This window comes from Lepisosteus oculatus, chromosome 19, assembly GCF_040954835.1.
Source record: "Lepisosteus oculatus isolate fLepOcu1 chromosome 19, fLepOcu1.hap2, whole genome shotgun sequence".
In the NCBI taxonomy this organism is placed as follows: Eukaryota; Metazoa; Chordata; class Actinopteri; order Semionotiformes; family Lepisosteidae; genus Lepisosteus; species Lepisosteus oculatus.
The window spans coordinates 15,204,387-15,218,258 of NC_090714.1; the positions used below are offsets into that span (position 1 = coordinate 15,204,387).

At 46.6% G+C, this 13,872-nt stretch overlaps 1 protein-coding gene across 1 annotated transcript; it reads right to left on the reverse strand.

Annotated features, from left to right (window-relative positions):
* Positions 1 to 8,781: 8,781 nt before the first annotated feature.
* rps15a (ribosomal protein S15a) lies at positions 8,782 to 13,434 on the reverse strand. The gene is made up of 5 exons (XM_006637174.3): positions 13,359 to 13,434; positions 12,093 to 12,230; positions 11,615 to 11,694; positions 10,266 to 10,351; positions 8,782 to 8,914 (listed from the first exon to the last, which is right to left on the reverse strand). Exons 2-5 carry the CDS (start codon positions 12,223 to 12,225, stop codon positions 8,821 to 8,823), a joined length of 393 nt encoding a protein of 130 aa, XP_006637237.1. The 5' UTR covers positions 12,226 to 12,230; positions 13,359 to 13,434; the 3' UTR covers positions 8,782 to 8,820.
* Positions 13,435 to 13,872: the final 438 nt, after the last annotated feature.

Genomic DNA, 13,872 nt, shown 5'->3' on the forward strand with positions numbered 1-13,872 from the left:
GCCCGGCCTGGCTGCCTTCTTTTTAATTAGCAGCTAATCAAATCAATACGCTGCCTGCTGACTGCGGGAGGGGTGGGGAGGCGCGTCTGCGCTGCACCCTGGAACTACCTGACCTCTGACCCCGGCCTCAGGGGATGAGGGAAACTTCCACTCCGCCGATTGCAAATCAGGAAACCACTCGTCCACGGCAGAACTCTGTGGTATAACGCCACTTCTCCACTTTTTAATCTCCAGACTTTTTCTCTTCTGAATGCAAGAGTAATAGCAGGGCCCTCTTTCCTGTCCCCGCGCCCTGTCCTTCCTCATGTCTTGCTGAACAGCGCTGCACCTAACTGATCTGGCATTTGCACGGTTCACACGTGCGCAGGACAAGCAGCGAAGTGGAGCAAGGCTTTTATTCCCCCAGCATGCTATTTGTTTCTCAGCCTGTGATGGACTTGTGTTGTCTCTGGGACGCTGCCCCACTTGACAAACTGCGCTTCTGGGATAGGTCCCACTTTCCCATGAATCAGAGGCTTCCTTCTACTTCACCCCAGGGAGGAGGGCGCACGGGACCCCTCTCTCAAATAGGGTGCAGGCCCATGTCCCAGGTGGTGTCTTAAACCCTTACAGGAGCCACGTTAATATGTCCGCAGCAGGCAGGTTTCCTGCTGGCAGTGCTGTCTCCCGTCATCTCTCAAAAGGCATTCCCCTTCAGGCACCACAGCTGAAGAGCAGAAACAGCGACTCTGCTGCGGCTTCTGCAGGGACCCCCAGAGTAAATGCCTGAATAAACAAGCATCCATATTTTAATCAAAGCAGAGAACGGAGTCAGAAACCGCAGAATTATTTTAGTGTCGCTGAAGGTCTGAGCCAAACGACGGGACCCACTTGGCAGTGCGTATCCTTCGGCGATGTCTAATTAAATCAGGGACTTGTTCTGATTTCACAACCAAGCGGGGACCACGGGACTGGAGAAGGCTGAGCCTGCAGAGAAACAATCAAGCAGGTCTTACCGGTCACCTGGGACACGTGCGTTTTTGATATATTTAGTAAATGAACTTAGTGCTGTCAGTTTGAACTAGTTCACCACAGTCTGGTGAGTAGAGGCCATTCTCTGCTGTACCTGCAAATATCTCTAGACAGATTTGGGGATCACAGCTATAGTTTTCAGACAAGTCCGGGTTATTTCCATTCTGAATAAAGGAAGAAAAACACATTCTGGTTGCTAAGCCTTCTTCAGGAGGGAGCAGGGACAGTTTTCAAGATGCCACTCAAGGCATCTAAGCATATTGATGACATTTGGATGGCTGGTCTGGCACTGGCAAGGCAGAGTTGAACAAATCCCTGTGAATAGATCTTAATCATAAAGGATTTATATTTTTGCTATTATTATATACTGAATACGTTTCTGATGCTGTGTAGCTAAGGGCTTTTAAGGAAAGGCTCTGCTGCCCCCTAGCACTGACAATATGTATTTCAGTACCATCAAAGTTAGATAAAGTGATGCACTAAAAAAACCCAACAGTCAGGTGTAATGTATTTAATGACATATTTTGAATATATATCAAATACAACCACAGAAAATGTGAACACAGAAGCATATCAAAGATATATAGTAAGAGTTCAGTATCAAACGTGATGCAGTGTTAGTATGAAAACATAAAGGTCGTACCCATTACAATCTCCGTGGGCGTTGTCAGAAGAGTGCTGGGAGCACTGAAGTACAACCTCCTGGACAGACCACTGTGAGATGTTCTTCACCAGTCAGCCGGCGAAGGTTGTCCAGTCGTCTCCTGTTGATGGACTTAGAGAGCCGGTCCTACAGATGTTCTACTTGACTCATGTCAGGAGAAAAAGCTGTGCACAGCAAGACATTGATGTCGTTTTCGTGAAGCTGTGCCGCTGTAATCCCAGCACTGTGTGGTCTTGCATTGTCCTGCCGGACAATCAGCATTTCTGGAGGCATTTCTGCAGACATGGAAAAGCCCTTGGCTCACCGGCTACATCTACAAAGTTGAGAAGAATTTGCCCTCAGTCAGCATCAAAGATCGGTTAATGGAGATTCGTCCATCAAGCCTCCATCACCTCCTTGGTTGACTTAAATAACACAGCTACCAGCACGATCCTCTGTGAGAAGGCATCACACATTGCTTGTCAGGTCCGACACTCCACCACATGTCAGCTCTTCAGGTGTTCTCTGGAAGATGAATGCTATATGTGTCTGATGTCAACAATACCTTCAAACGGTCTGCAAGCATCCAAATCATTTTCATGTGGATAGTGAGCTGCAATCATTCCTGCTGAGGCACTGGTTCTTGCTTCCTGGAATGTCTCATGACATAAACAGGGCTTGGTCTTGCACTCATTAAAATCATGTCTTTTTGACTGGCTATTTTTATTGATTCTTAATTGGCTCATTTTGTGAATCTGAACTCTGAGCGCCTGGCATTTCTAACACACCACATGACCTTGAGATCAGCATGATGTTTTTTCCAAGAACAACAAGACTCAATTGTGATAACTCTTTCTGATGTCATTGGGCATATGGATAGTGCAACATCACCGTGCAGTTGTGCCTTCATTGTGCATCTGTGAAAAACAAACACAGGTGACAGAAAAGCCATTGCTTTCACAGTATATCTCCAAGCACGGTAGCCTCAGGGTTGCACTGCTCCCCAGCTGCTCTGTTAAACAACAGATCGCAATGTGTTCCAGAGTCTTTATCACTTAACCTCCCATTGCCTAGTTTTCAAGGGATAAATAATCTGCGGTGCATTCTGGACTTCAGATTTTGCGGCATTGCTTTAAGTTATTTAATCACTAGGAATCTGCTCAGCCTGCCACCTTCCGCCCCCTCACTGCTACACTCTGGGCACACTGCCCGAGCAAACAGTACCATCCGCTCCACTGTGCCCTCTCCCCATCACTGCTCAGGCTGACACTCCCTCCTAGGGGGGGCGGCGCTGGCAGGCAGCAGGCTGGGGGCATCACTTAATAGCTCAGTCTCCTGCTCCCAGGTGTTGACAGAGAGGAGACAGTTACCTGCCCTTTAAATGCCATCATGCTAATTGACTCATCTTCTCTGCGCATGGCTTGGTGGAGCTTTTAAGCTTTGTAATTACAGCTAATCCCATCAATATGGTGCCCTGATGGAGCGAGGCTTTTTTTGCACCGTTTATGGCCTGTTACCTCCTTCAAGCCGCAGGAACCTGGAGGAACCTGCTCTCTCGGTGTATCATTTTAAATCAAACCTGCGATTGACAACCAAGCCCCCTCCCCCAGTTCTTAGCGAGGCAGGCTTCTGTCCTGGCTTTGGATATTCATGTACATGTAATAGACTGTGTACGGTCATAACAAGACATCTAAGCAAGGCGATAATGCATGGAAATGTTGAATACACTCCTATACACTTTTTTCCAGGACTGGAGACACAAATATCACAGAGGGGGCAAACAAAAAAAGGCTAGCATGTTTTAAACTTTTTTAGCAGCATTGTAAATTAGCGGAGAATAATCCTTTCCTCCACCTAAATTTGTGGTGTCAGCTGTCAGGGAGAAATCCCTTGGCTGAGTCGCAGCTCTCCCACGCCAATCAGTCTCTCCTCCCCAGTGGCAAGCACCATACTGCAGGCCGTCCTGGGGGAAGAGGTGAGGTTATAATTGGTTTGCTGCTCCCACTAGATCTTCCTTAATGGTGCCTTTACTTGCAGTATTTAAAGAAGTATGACAGTCAGAGCCTCCTGGTATACAGTTTATGACCCTTAAACTCTCGAAACGCCCATGCTTCCTAGATGGAGTGTGTCGGCGATCATTTCCCCATTCCCTGCAGATGTCAGAGTCAGCACTGGCGCCAGAGATGCCACCCAGCCTGACTGCCCCCAGTCCTGCGTGGCACGGAAGTGTGATCAAACTACTGCTGTGCCAGCAGCAGCGCAGCCAGGATCTGATTACTGTCTTTACTAGCAAAAATCAAGCTGACATGAGAGCTTTTTGTGCCTTTTCAAAAAAAAAAATGTATTATAAAAAGTTATTATACGATGCCCCGAGGTAAAAGCAACCGGCTGGATATAATACAAACTGCTGTTGTGTTGTAATGCAAGAAAACTGCGAATGAAAATGTTCCATTATTGGTCACAGCTTTCCCAATCCTGCAGTAATGAGCTACGCTCAACACCGGTTTAACATGCCCAAGGTAAAACCTTCCTGTGGCTTCTGTTCCAGTGACAACGCTGACTGGCTAATATTGGCAATTAATGTTGCAACATCTCCTATTACAAAATGTCAATGCATGTGTAACCATACTATATTATGTGCAGGACACCTTAAATGATATTCTCTATTTTATTTTTACTCACTGTAAATCATAAACGAGTCCCTGCCAATAACGGCTTCAATAACATTTTTAGCTGTGCCTTTTTAAGTCAGGATGTTTGCAAGAAAATAAAGGGAAAACTTCAGGTCACAATGTTCTCTGAGGTCACAGTACCTGCAGAGAGAGGGTCCTGTTGCTGACAGAAAGTTCAGGACTGTGGCCGACTTCCTTCGGAGATACACCTGTCATCTGGCTCAAGCCTCCCAAGGAGATCCTTCTGCGTACTGATGATTTTTTTGTGTGAGCATGCAATAAATGAAATGCCTAGCCAAAATAAAACGTCTTTGCACCCACAAATCTTGGAACCGACCTAGGGTGGCAAAAAAAAAAAAAGAGTATTCTAGTTTTATCTCAACCAATGTGGAGCAGACAAACTATGAAATGAACTGGGATAAGAACAGGACTAAGCACCACTGAAAAGAAGATTGAGGTCCGGAATTGACCGTTAGTTGACTCATTAGGGATTCATGTAAAAAATAAAAAAAAAACTTTTTTTAAAAGTAATTGTCCTGCGATCGGCTCCTTTACTCAGTAACTGGCGATTGGTCAGGTCCTCGAAAATGAAGAGTATCCCCCGTGCTCACATGGGCCAGGACACGTCCCAGGGTCCTGCTGGAATTGTGCCGGACCCTTGTAACCTTCTTTACACTGTTGACATGCTCCAGAAAATAACTGTGCATCAGAGACTTCTGCCCTTTTGTCTCAGCTGCAAAAGAAAGCCCTGCCTGCTAGCTAGCAGGATGGAGAGCCAAAAGAGGCACATGTGTGCTGGAGTGGCAGGAGACAGAGCCAGCACCCGAAGGAGTGCTGGAGAGCTCCCCCTGCTGTCACCAAGAGGACCATCTCCGCTGTCCTGACGTCTCCGCACGACCTTGTGATCCACAGGAGAAGGGAAGGGAACAGAGGGAGAGGAGGGAGTTTTTACCCAAGCCTTCTGGAGGTGGCAGGCTGCGTGATTCATCAGGAACCGACGCAGTTTATTTGCAAACAGAAGGTCACCCCAGCAGGGGAAAGGAGGCAGCTCCGTGCGGGGGAAACTCACTGTCTCCCCCGGGATGCCTGCTGCTGACCTGCTTGTGCAACCTTCTCTCCCATTGACCCGTCCTGACCGGCCTGGACCAGGACGACAGGGAGACTCTGGAACAGACTTCATCTACACAGCTGGGAGAAGTGCAGCGCAATAAATACACACTGCCGCAAGATCACCCAAGGACAGAGAAAACCACGGTGAAGGATAGACCTACCGGCATGTTTCACGGTTTATAACCTGTGTATCAGAAATGAGACAGGAGGTCCTCAGACATGTCCTTTGCAGGATCTTGCAGTGCAAGAGGGCATGTGTTGGTCAATCACCTTCCTCCACACCACAGGGAAGGCAGATCTCCCGCTGGACCATGGAGGCTCAGTGCTCTGTTCACCCGTATGAATTACCTTCACAGAATACGACATATTCTGGATTTGTAGTCCTAGTGTAGCACAAGAGGCCTGCAAATTCCTGAAACTGATCTACAGGCCAGGCCTGAAAATGAGCACAGCCCGTGAGGTCACGACATGGCCGTCTCAAGCACAAGCAGCTGGACACCCCCTGCCAACAGGAGCTAGCTGTTCTGCGCTTGCAACTCAACAGGATCAATTTTTTTTTTTTCCCATCTCAATGTGGAGTTCACCTCTGCTTGTTCTGTTGTACCGTATAATGCATGCTTTATTTTCCAAGACGTAACTTCTTATCTCACTGGAAGCTTGTGCACAATGCTTTTACTGTTACCAAAAAAAAGATTTTGGCATTACTCTGCTGCTGGCAGCAATGCATTGTCTTCATCACAGAACTGATGTTAAAGTTCTTTTGCTTCTACAGTATCTAAAGCACTGCATGGTCTGGCACATTACACTGAAATGCTCACTTGTCAGCCAAGTGATACATTAATATCTGCTAATGCTGGCTTGCTTTCTGTGCCAAGGTTGAAGTTCTCAAGTGAGAGACTGCCGTTTGTGGAAGCGCTCCCCGACAGAGGATCACATTAATCGCCTTCAACACTCGGCCTCAGTTGTAACTTTAAAATCTCATTTGAAAACATTTGTATAATAAGTTTTTCTTTCTGTGCCACTCTCTGTATTACGATGCTTTTTGTCAACCTTTCCAATATTAATTTATGTAAAGCTGAGGATTGCTTCAGCTAGGTGCATTTTAAAAAAAAATCACAATGGTACCTTTCCCATTGAATAAAAGTCGACACAGCCCTCCAGTTTTGCTCTTCTGTTAACCTGATTTAGCCCCGGATCACCGGTCCTCCAGCAGCACACACCTGCTGCTTCCACAATGCCTGTCTGTAGAGGAAGCACATTTCAGCTCTACAGCAGCTGGTGTCTGGGGGGGAGGCTGAGGTAGTACTGTCCGCTGCAAGGTCACTCGCTCATCGCTGACCGTCCCCTGCACCTGGCTGCTCTCGAAAAGAAACCACCAGGCTCCTGCCTGTTCTTACGACATAAAACACCTGTGTGCAAGACAAGTACGGCTTTGTTCAGGAAGAGGGACTCTGTGGCAGAGGCCAAGGGGAGAAACGCTTTGCTCTGAGAGTCTGCTGATAGGGGAAAAACTCAAGAGGAGCAAGGGCACTTTGGGATCCAGACTTAACAGGAAAGGTCTAGGATGGACAAACTGAGACAGGCACGGCACAATCCCAGCAGCCTCGGCAAACATGACCGTAAACATTTCCTGTGGCTGAATTTCTCCTTTGCTCACTTCCCAAAGACATGCCGATCCATCTCGCACCCTCTCCCAACGTTCCGATCCACCCTCCCTCAGCAGTTGTGCTTGGGTAGAGGGATGTGGGGGTGGAAGGTAGGCCGGATTTATTTCTCCCATAAACATTAACACAGCCACCAGTTTGTAATATGGCCAGGCGCTCCACTGCCATCTTTTCACAGACCTTTCACCAAAAATTGAAGATTTAATCCCAGGTATAGTGAGCAAAGGACCAGCCTCAATTGAATAGAGCCTACAGGAGGGAGTATAAACAGGTCAGAGAGGTACAACAGAGCCAGTGCTAGAGCCTTTTTAAAAATCACTAATGAGATCTTTATATTCAATATGCGACTTGATAGGCAACCAATGTACAGATTTAAGTGTAGGAGCGATGTGCTGCCAGGGGCTACTGCGAGTTTTGGAAATATGCAACCTAGTGAGAAGGGTGAGGGAGCCCCATGCAGAAATGAAGCCTTGAAGTTATAAATGCATGAATCATGCACTCGGCCTCAGAGGAAAATGGTCTTATGCCCGGCACTCTCCCTAGGGAAGATGCCCCACCATCCTGGAGGCCCACTGTCTCTACAGGCTGCCCAAAGCTCTCTCGATCGGGAAGCCGAGAGCAGCTTCTCAACTCCGAATTGAATCGATAACAAGCCGACGCAGGCCGTTGAAAGCCCAGCTGGACTGAAAACCAGACCAACCAGCCGCCCAGGACCACACCTGGGAACCCCGGCTGTAAGATAGATTCGCTTCTGATGATACAGGCTGGCAAACCAGCTAAAATTCTCAAGTTCCCCTTCTGCCCTTGAGAATGACCACACCCACCTGAATCAGGATCTCCACAGGGCTGACCCATGAAGGACCTTAATTACAGAAGTGTTGCTGCGTCATTGTGGTAGAATTCGTTATTTTCCAGCAGTGTGATTTTTAATTACAAAGCAGCCCTTCAACAAAGCCATCCCCTCCAGCGCCCAGCACATAATTACCATCAGTGCTGGTGCCCAATTCCAAAACTCCTTCGTATTTAGAATTTTTCCACACTCTCCTCCTTTGTTAATTTTAAATGCTGCGATATTCATGTTTTAATATCTTAAATTAACATTCATTTATTATGAGGAAGCTTCCGTCTAGAATCTGGCAACTTTACCCCCCCATTTAACTTTCCTCCCTCCACACTACGCTGGTGAAGGCGCTGTTTGTATTCGGCCCACAATGAGCAGACAGATTCCTTATAAAACACTGTCCTGACAGAGCTGAAACTGGCGTGGGCGGATGTCAAACCTCTAACCATATGAATTATTGATCTAACTCGGAGATCAAAGTAAAACAGTTTCCATACACAATGCAAGAGTACCCATGACATTTACAACTCAAAAATAGCTACGAGGCCCTCTTACTAGACCGATTGCTAAAAACGTCCTTGTATTAAAAAGGGCATTGAGTTTCATCGTATACTCTAAAGTCTTAAGACATCCTTACTGAACTGCAGTTTCCACGAATAAAATACATCAAGATGCAAATTTAAGGACTTCGAGCTGTTTCATGGAAACTGCAGCTATTGACTAGCGGGTGACAATTTCTAAACAAGAGGCATCCTACTTTCCAAGACACCTTGAGAGGAACTGTCTAGCTCCCCCTAATGTAACCTCAGAGCTGACTGCCAGCAAACAGCACACACTAAGTCCATTTTAAAATTTTATTTGCAGGTGCCTTTACATGTTTTAGAAAAAGAATCCCAGGATTTTCCCTCCTGTGTGTTTTCGTCTGGCTTCTTCATGGTCCATGATGCCAGCAGAGGTGGTCAGCACAATGTATCTGCAGAGAGAGAGCAGATTATACACCGATGAGAGTAGAATGAAGGCTCTAGAGCTACGCACACAAGCCATACTACGTATTTGATCATGTAGAAGGGATGGAACTTAAAATCATGCTTCAGCTTTTGACACTTGTGTCATTTCTACACCTTTGAACAAAACCAGTGTCGTGGCGTGGGGCTGGTACTGGCTTGGAGAAACCCTTACGGCTCATCGCTTTTCAAATACCAGAGATTCACACAGAAGGACCCCGCCAAAAAAGTCAACAATTGCAAAGAATTCTCCGGCGTTAAATTCCTTTATTTTAAATTCACAAGGGATTTTGTTTAACTCACAGATAAAGGGAAGAGTGACTTCTGGCAAACTGCAATACAGAATGCCTCTGTGCTTTTCAAGTCATCTAATGATTAGAGTGCACAGTTGCAAAAAGATCAGATGAAATGGATTACATTAAATGTCTTTTATACATCCGATTCAGAGATTTAAGCACTCTTGCATTTCATAAGTAAACAACTTCAAACATTCACTACTAGAACCTCCACTATATAATTAATATTCAATGTAGAATGTGCATTGTGTACATTCTGATTAAAGAAATCAATTCTGTAAAACAAATTATAAATATTTTTTAAATCCTCCCAAGTATCAAAAGGTGTCAGTAGGAGTTTTTCTACAATCACATACTGCAGAAAAAAAATTAACTGAAAGAGACCCAGCTTAATAGTTGTTTGCTTAAGGAAATGGACATTCAAGAAACTGAAATTGTCCTCATTTGTTGTGCATTTCTATAGTGCAAAAAAGAGAAAAGCACAGGTGACCAGTAGCAGACAACGCCTCCCAGCATGAAGGCTGTTTTAAGACAACATCCTCAATCAGGTAAAGGTACAGAATGTTACAACATGGGGTCTGAAATAAAATTCCAGTGATGGTCAACATGCCTTCGCCAGACCAGCAGAGCCAATTTAAAATGAACCATAGCACTGGATAAAAAGACACCGAGTCATGACGCGAGATAAGACTAATGACTATGATGCAGAGCTACACGCAACATCCCCACCATCAGCCCCAAAGTCAACACAAGCTCCTACTGACACCAGGAACCTGCAGTACAGGTATGCAACGTACTGTTTTCAGTACCACTCCACACACCTAACTGGACCAGTCAGAGGTGACGGACACAAAAACACTTTACCTCCATTTCACTCATATTGATACGCAGGTAAATTCTAAAGGCATACCACAGAAAAATTAGCTCCACTGCACTAAAAAGGTCAACATTTCAACCTGCATGCATTGAGAGGCGGAGAGCCTGTATAATCATGGAATGTCACACGAGCAGACCTGACACTTACCCAAACTGTCGAGAGGGAAGCAGGTTATTCTGCCACTTTTCCAAATCCTTCAGCTGAACATCGAACCGGGGGCTAATGACACCACACTATCAAAAACAAGGAGAGACCACAGTCAGCACGGGATTACTTCTAAGAGAGGTGACCTTCATTAGGTATGTATCACACAGGCGGAGATTTAGTGCATTTTTACAACATCTAGGAATGAAGGAATAATACCAGATATCATGCAGTTAGGAAAACAAATGTTAACTCCACTTGATTATCTACAATATTGAAAGACTATCCCCCCACCCCCCACCAACTCCTGCAGAAAGCACTGACTCCATCTCTGTCTTTTACATCCACTGCTGCCAAAGGCTTCCCAGGGGAAACTAGCAAATTTTATTCAACCTTACTGTAGGAAAGGTCCCCATCCTAAGCCCTAAATAATATCATGCCCTTGACTGCCAGGCTCACCTGCCTGAGATCTAGAAGTCAGATGATCTGACTTCTTAGCCACTTAATTGACTCAATTAAGTCATTAAGGTCAAACAAGAATGAAAGTAAGACACAGACAGCACTCCAGGACAAAATGAGCTTATACCTGGTTCAACCAGCTCACTTAAGCAGAAATCCTGTTTCCTAGGAAATCCTATTCATCCTCTTTGTAAGAAAGGTTCCCATTTGAACTTGTGTAAACTATCAGGGCCTTGACCACCTGGGTCCTGGAGAGTCACAGCCAAGCATATTCTATGGATCACCCTCCATTTCCACACACCTGGGAAATCATTTTTGCTTTGTCTGCTGAAGTACATTTCAAGAGTGTAGAAGCCGCTTGAAATGACAACACTCAAGGATCACAGTGGGCCACTCCTGACTCAATGATACCGACTGATGCACCAACTGGCTCTAATCTCCCCATGTTCCAAGTCTGTGAGAACGGCTGATTTCAGGGTCATCAGATCTTTTTTGATGGCAGCTCCTCATGTCCAGGTCTGGCAAACCTTGACATGAATATTCCATCACCCTGCATTTCATCCTTCGTCTGAACATTTAGTCTCTCAATGCATCACAGTAAAAAAAACACAATCAGAATCAACCACAAAATTGGACACAGTGTATTAAAATAAGCTCATCTTTGTTGGTCTTGTATTGTTTGGCAGCATATTTGTCCATTTAGGTTTTACAAGGTGTTTGGAAGAAAGTTGTGCACTGGAGCCTGAAGTTAAAATGTGAATGTACAAGTGGTGGGCACAAGCTGCAAAGCTTTAAATTATTATTCCTATTAGTAAATAGCACAAATGCATAAAGCAAAAGACCTCACCATATAGTTTTTTTTCCACTAAAACCTGTTTTGCAACCAGACTTACCTTGTTCAGCCTGCCTGTGAGATTAACAACAATCTTCCCAGCTCTGTGATCGTCGATAATCTCGAACTCACCAATGTAGCCTGGAGAGAGGGAAGACAGCACCGAAATCTTAGCGCACCGCCACTGGTAAAGGAAAAAGGTGGAGCAGAAACTTCATGAGCTACACCCCACGCCAAACGCCATTCCTCCACTGGGAACGAGAACGTCTTCCACAAGGAGGAGGCCGTGAGGAAACCACAGCACACCGGCGATTCCATTTACATCGAGGACAAGAGGCTACAAGACCCCCACGCATCTCCGCGCGGAGCTGCAAGTCAACAATGGGGACTTGTGCTCGCTTCTGTCCCAGAGTGCCATGCAGGACTCCACTCATGACCAGACTACCATCCACCCCCAGCCAGTCTGAAGCGAACACACTGCCCGCAACTACCGAGGACCCGCTGGACAGAGGCTGGCCGCCAGAGGAGCACCCACTCACCGTGCTTCATCATGACAGTCAGGAAGCGCACGATGACCTTGGAGCAGGGCCGGATCAGAACCTGGCGTTTCCCGCGTTTCTCCGCATTGTTGATGCTTTTCAGCGCGTCGGCAAGGACGTTCATGCGAACCATGATGCCTGCGGACAGAGTCACAGACCAGCTCGTTAGTGCCCGGGCACCATCGCCCCCACCAGCCTCCTCCATGCCCTGAGCCCAGACCACCGACCTCCCAGCTCCTCCGCTGGAAACCAGACAGCTGCCAGCTCCAGGGATCAGCGAGGGTGCACTGAGATCACCCACCCAAATCTACCCTCAGTCAGCGAACAGGCCCATTACACTTGTCAGGCTGCTAAAAAATGGCCCATGGAAGGTATCCCCAAGCCAATTAATCCATTAGCTCGTACCTAATCAATAACAGAGCTATCCGAGGTGCTATAAGATCGCTTTCCAAACATCCTATGTGCTATGACCATCACACTCTTCCTGTGCAACAGCCAAGCAAGGAGAAAACTTCCCAAGAAACCTCCTCACAGCCCGCTGCAAGGCTCGGATCTCGGCCTACCCCACAACAACCCGAGCATCTCCCGCTGCCACGGGCAAGCGGCGTGGGCAGCTTTCACCAGGAACGGTCACCACGGAAGACTTAAGCCTCTGCACAGTTACAACATTGCAGCCCCCGCTTTGGTGCCGTTTTAGCACAATAAGAACGTACCGTGTTTAAATCAGCTACAGCCAAGACTAGACATTTCGCAGTCCACACTCGCCGGAGAGTGAGAAACCTGCCCAGCTCGCCTGAGGAAACGGGATGGGTGTCTGACGCCGCACTGACTGGATTTTAGTTACTGGAGAGTCTCTGTACCACCGCTACAAGACCCTCTCCTCCCGGCAATCCAACCACTAGCTCCCTAACCGTCTGTCTTTTAACACCACAACCGCAATCGCTAACTTTTAACCCAGTAACCAAACCCGATGCCGTGGTTGTTTGGCAGTGCTAAAATATGTGCTCAGCGCCCCAGTGTGACAAGAAATCCCCATGCACATGAGCACTACACACCGGACCCTAGGTAAAAGAGTTAGGGACAGAGACACCTCCAGCTTCGGGGCACAATTATATTGAAAAGACACATCCTGCCGAGACCAGAATAGACTCCACTAAACCCCCCACGTCCTAACTTTAATTTGCGATGCACAGCAGTCTGGTAAAGTCTGGGATGGCTGCGATATGAAAAAGATTGAGAAGGGATAGCAAATCTCGCCAGCCTTACCAGTTCTGCAATATGGCGGAAAGAGGAAGGAGAAAGGGCTCGCGGTGCAGTTTGGGGGAAAAAAGCGATCTCGCGTGAGCGCGCGGCGGCGGCACGCGAGTTGTGTTGCAGGAAGAGGCGTGGTCTTGGGAGCAGCCGCAAGACGGGATTGGCCGCCGGGACGATCTGTTTAGTGAGGGGGTGGGCTCTAGGAGAGCATGCACTTGCGGTTTGAGGTATGAAAAACTTATACTGCAGTGTCCGGCTGAAGTGTAAAAAGTAAAGTCGTATCTTGTAATATGGAATGTATGAATCATTTTTTCGTATGAGCAGCATTGCATTATGTGTCACAGTGATGAAGTGGATTTCATGCAATTTTTAAACGCCATATATATTTAACGTATATGTAAACCAAATCAAATTCGTAGGTTTGCTATACAATGGGGTGTTTGCTTTTCATCGCTGAGTAGTTTTGTTAAATACTAGAATGTGTTTTTCCTCAAGAAGGCCTGACTAATGAACAGGACATTGAAAA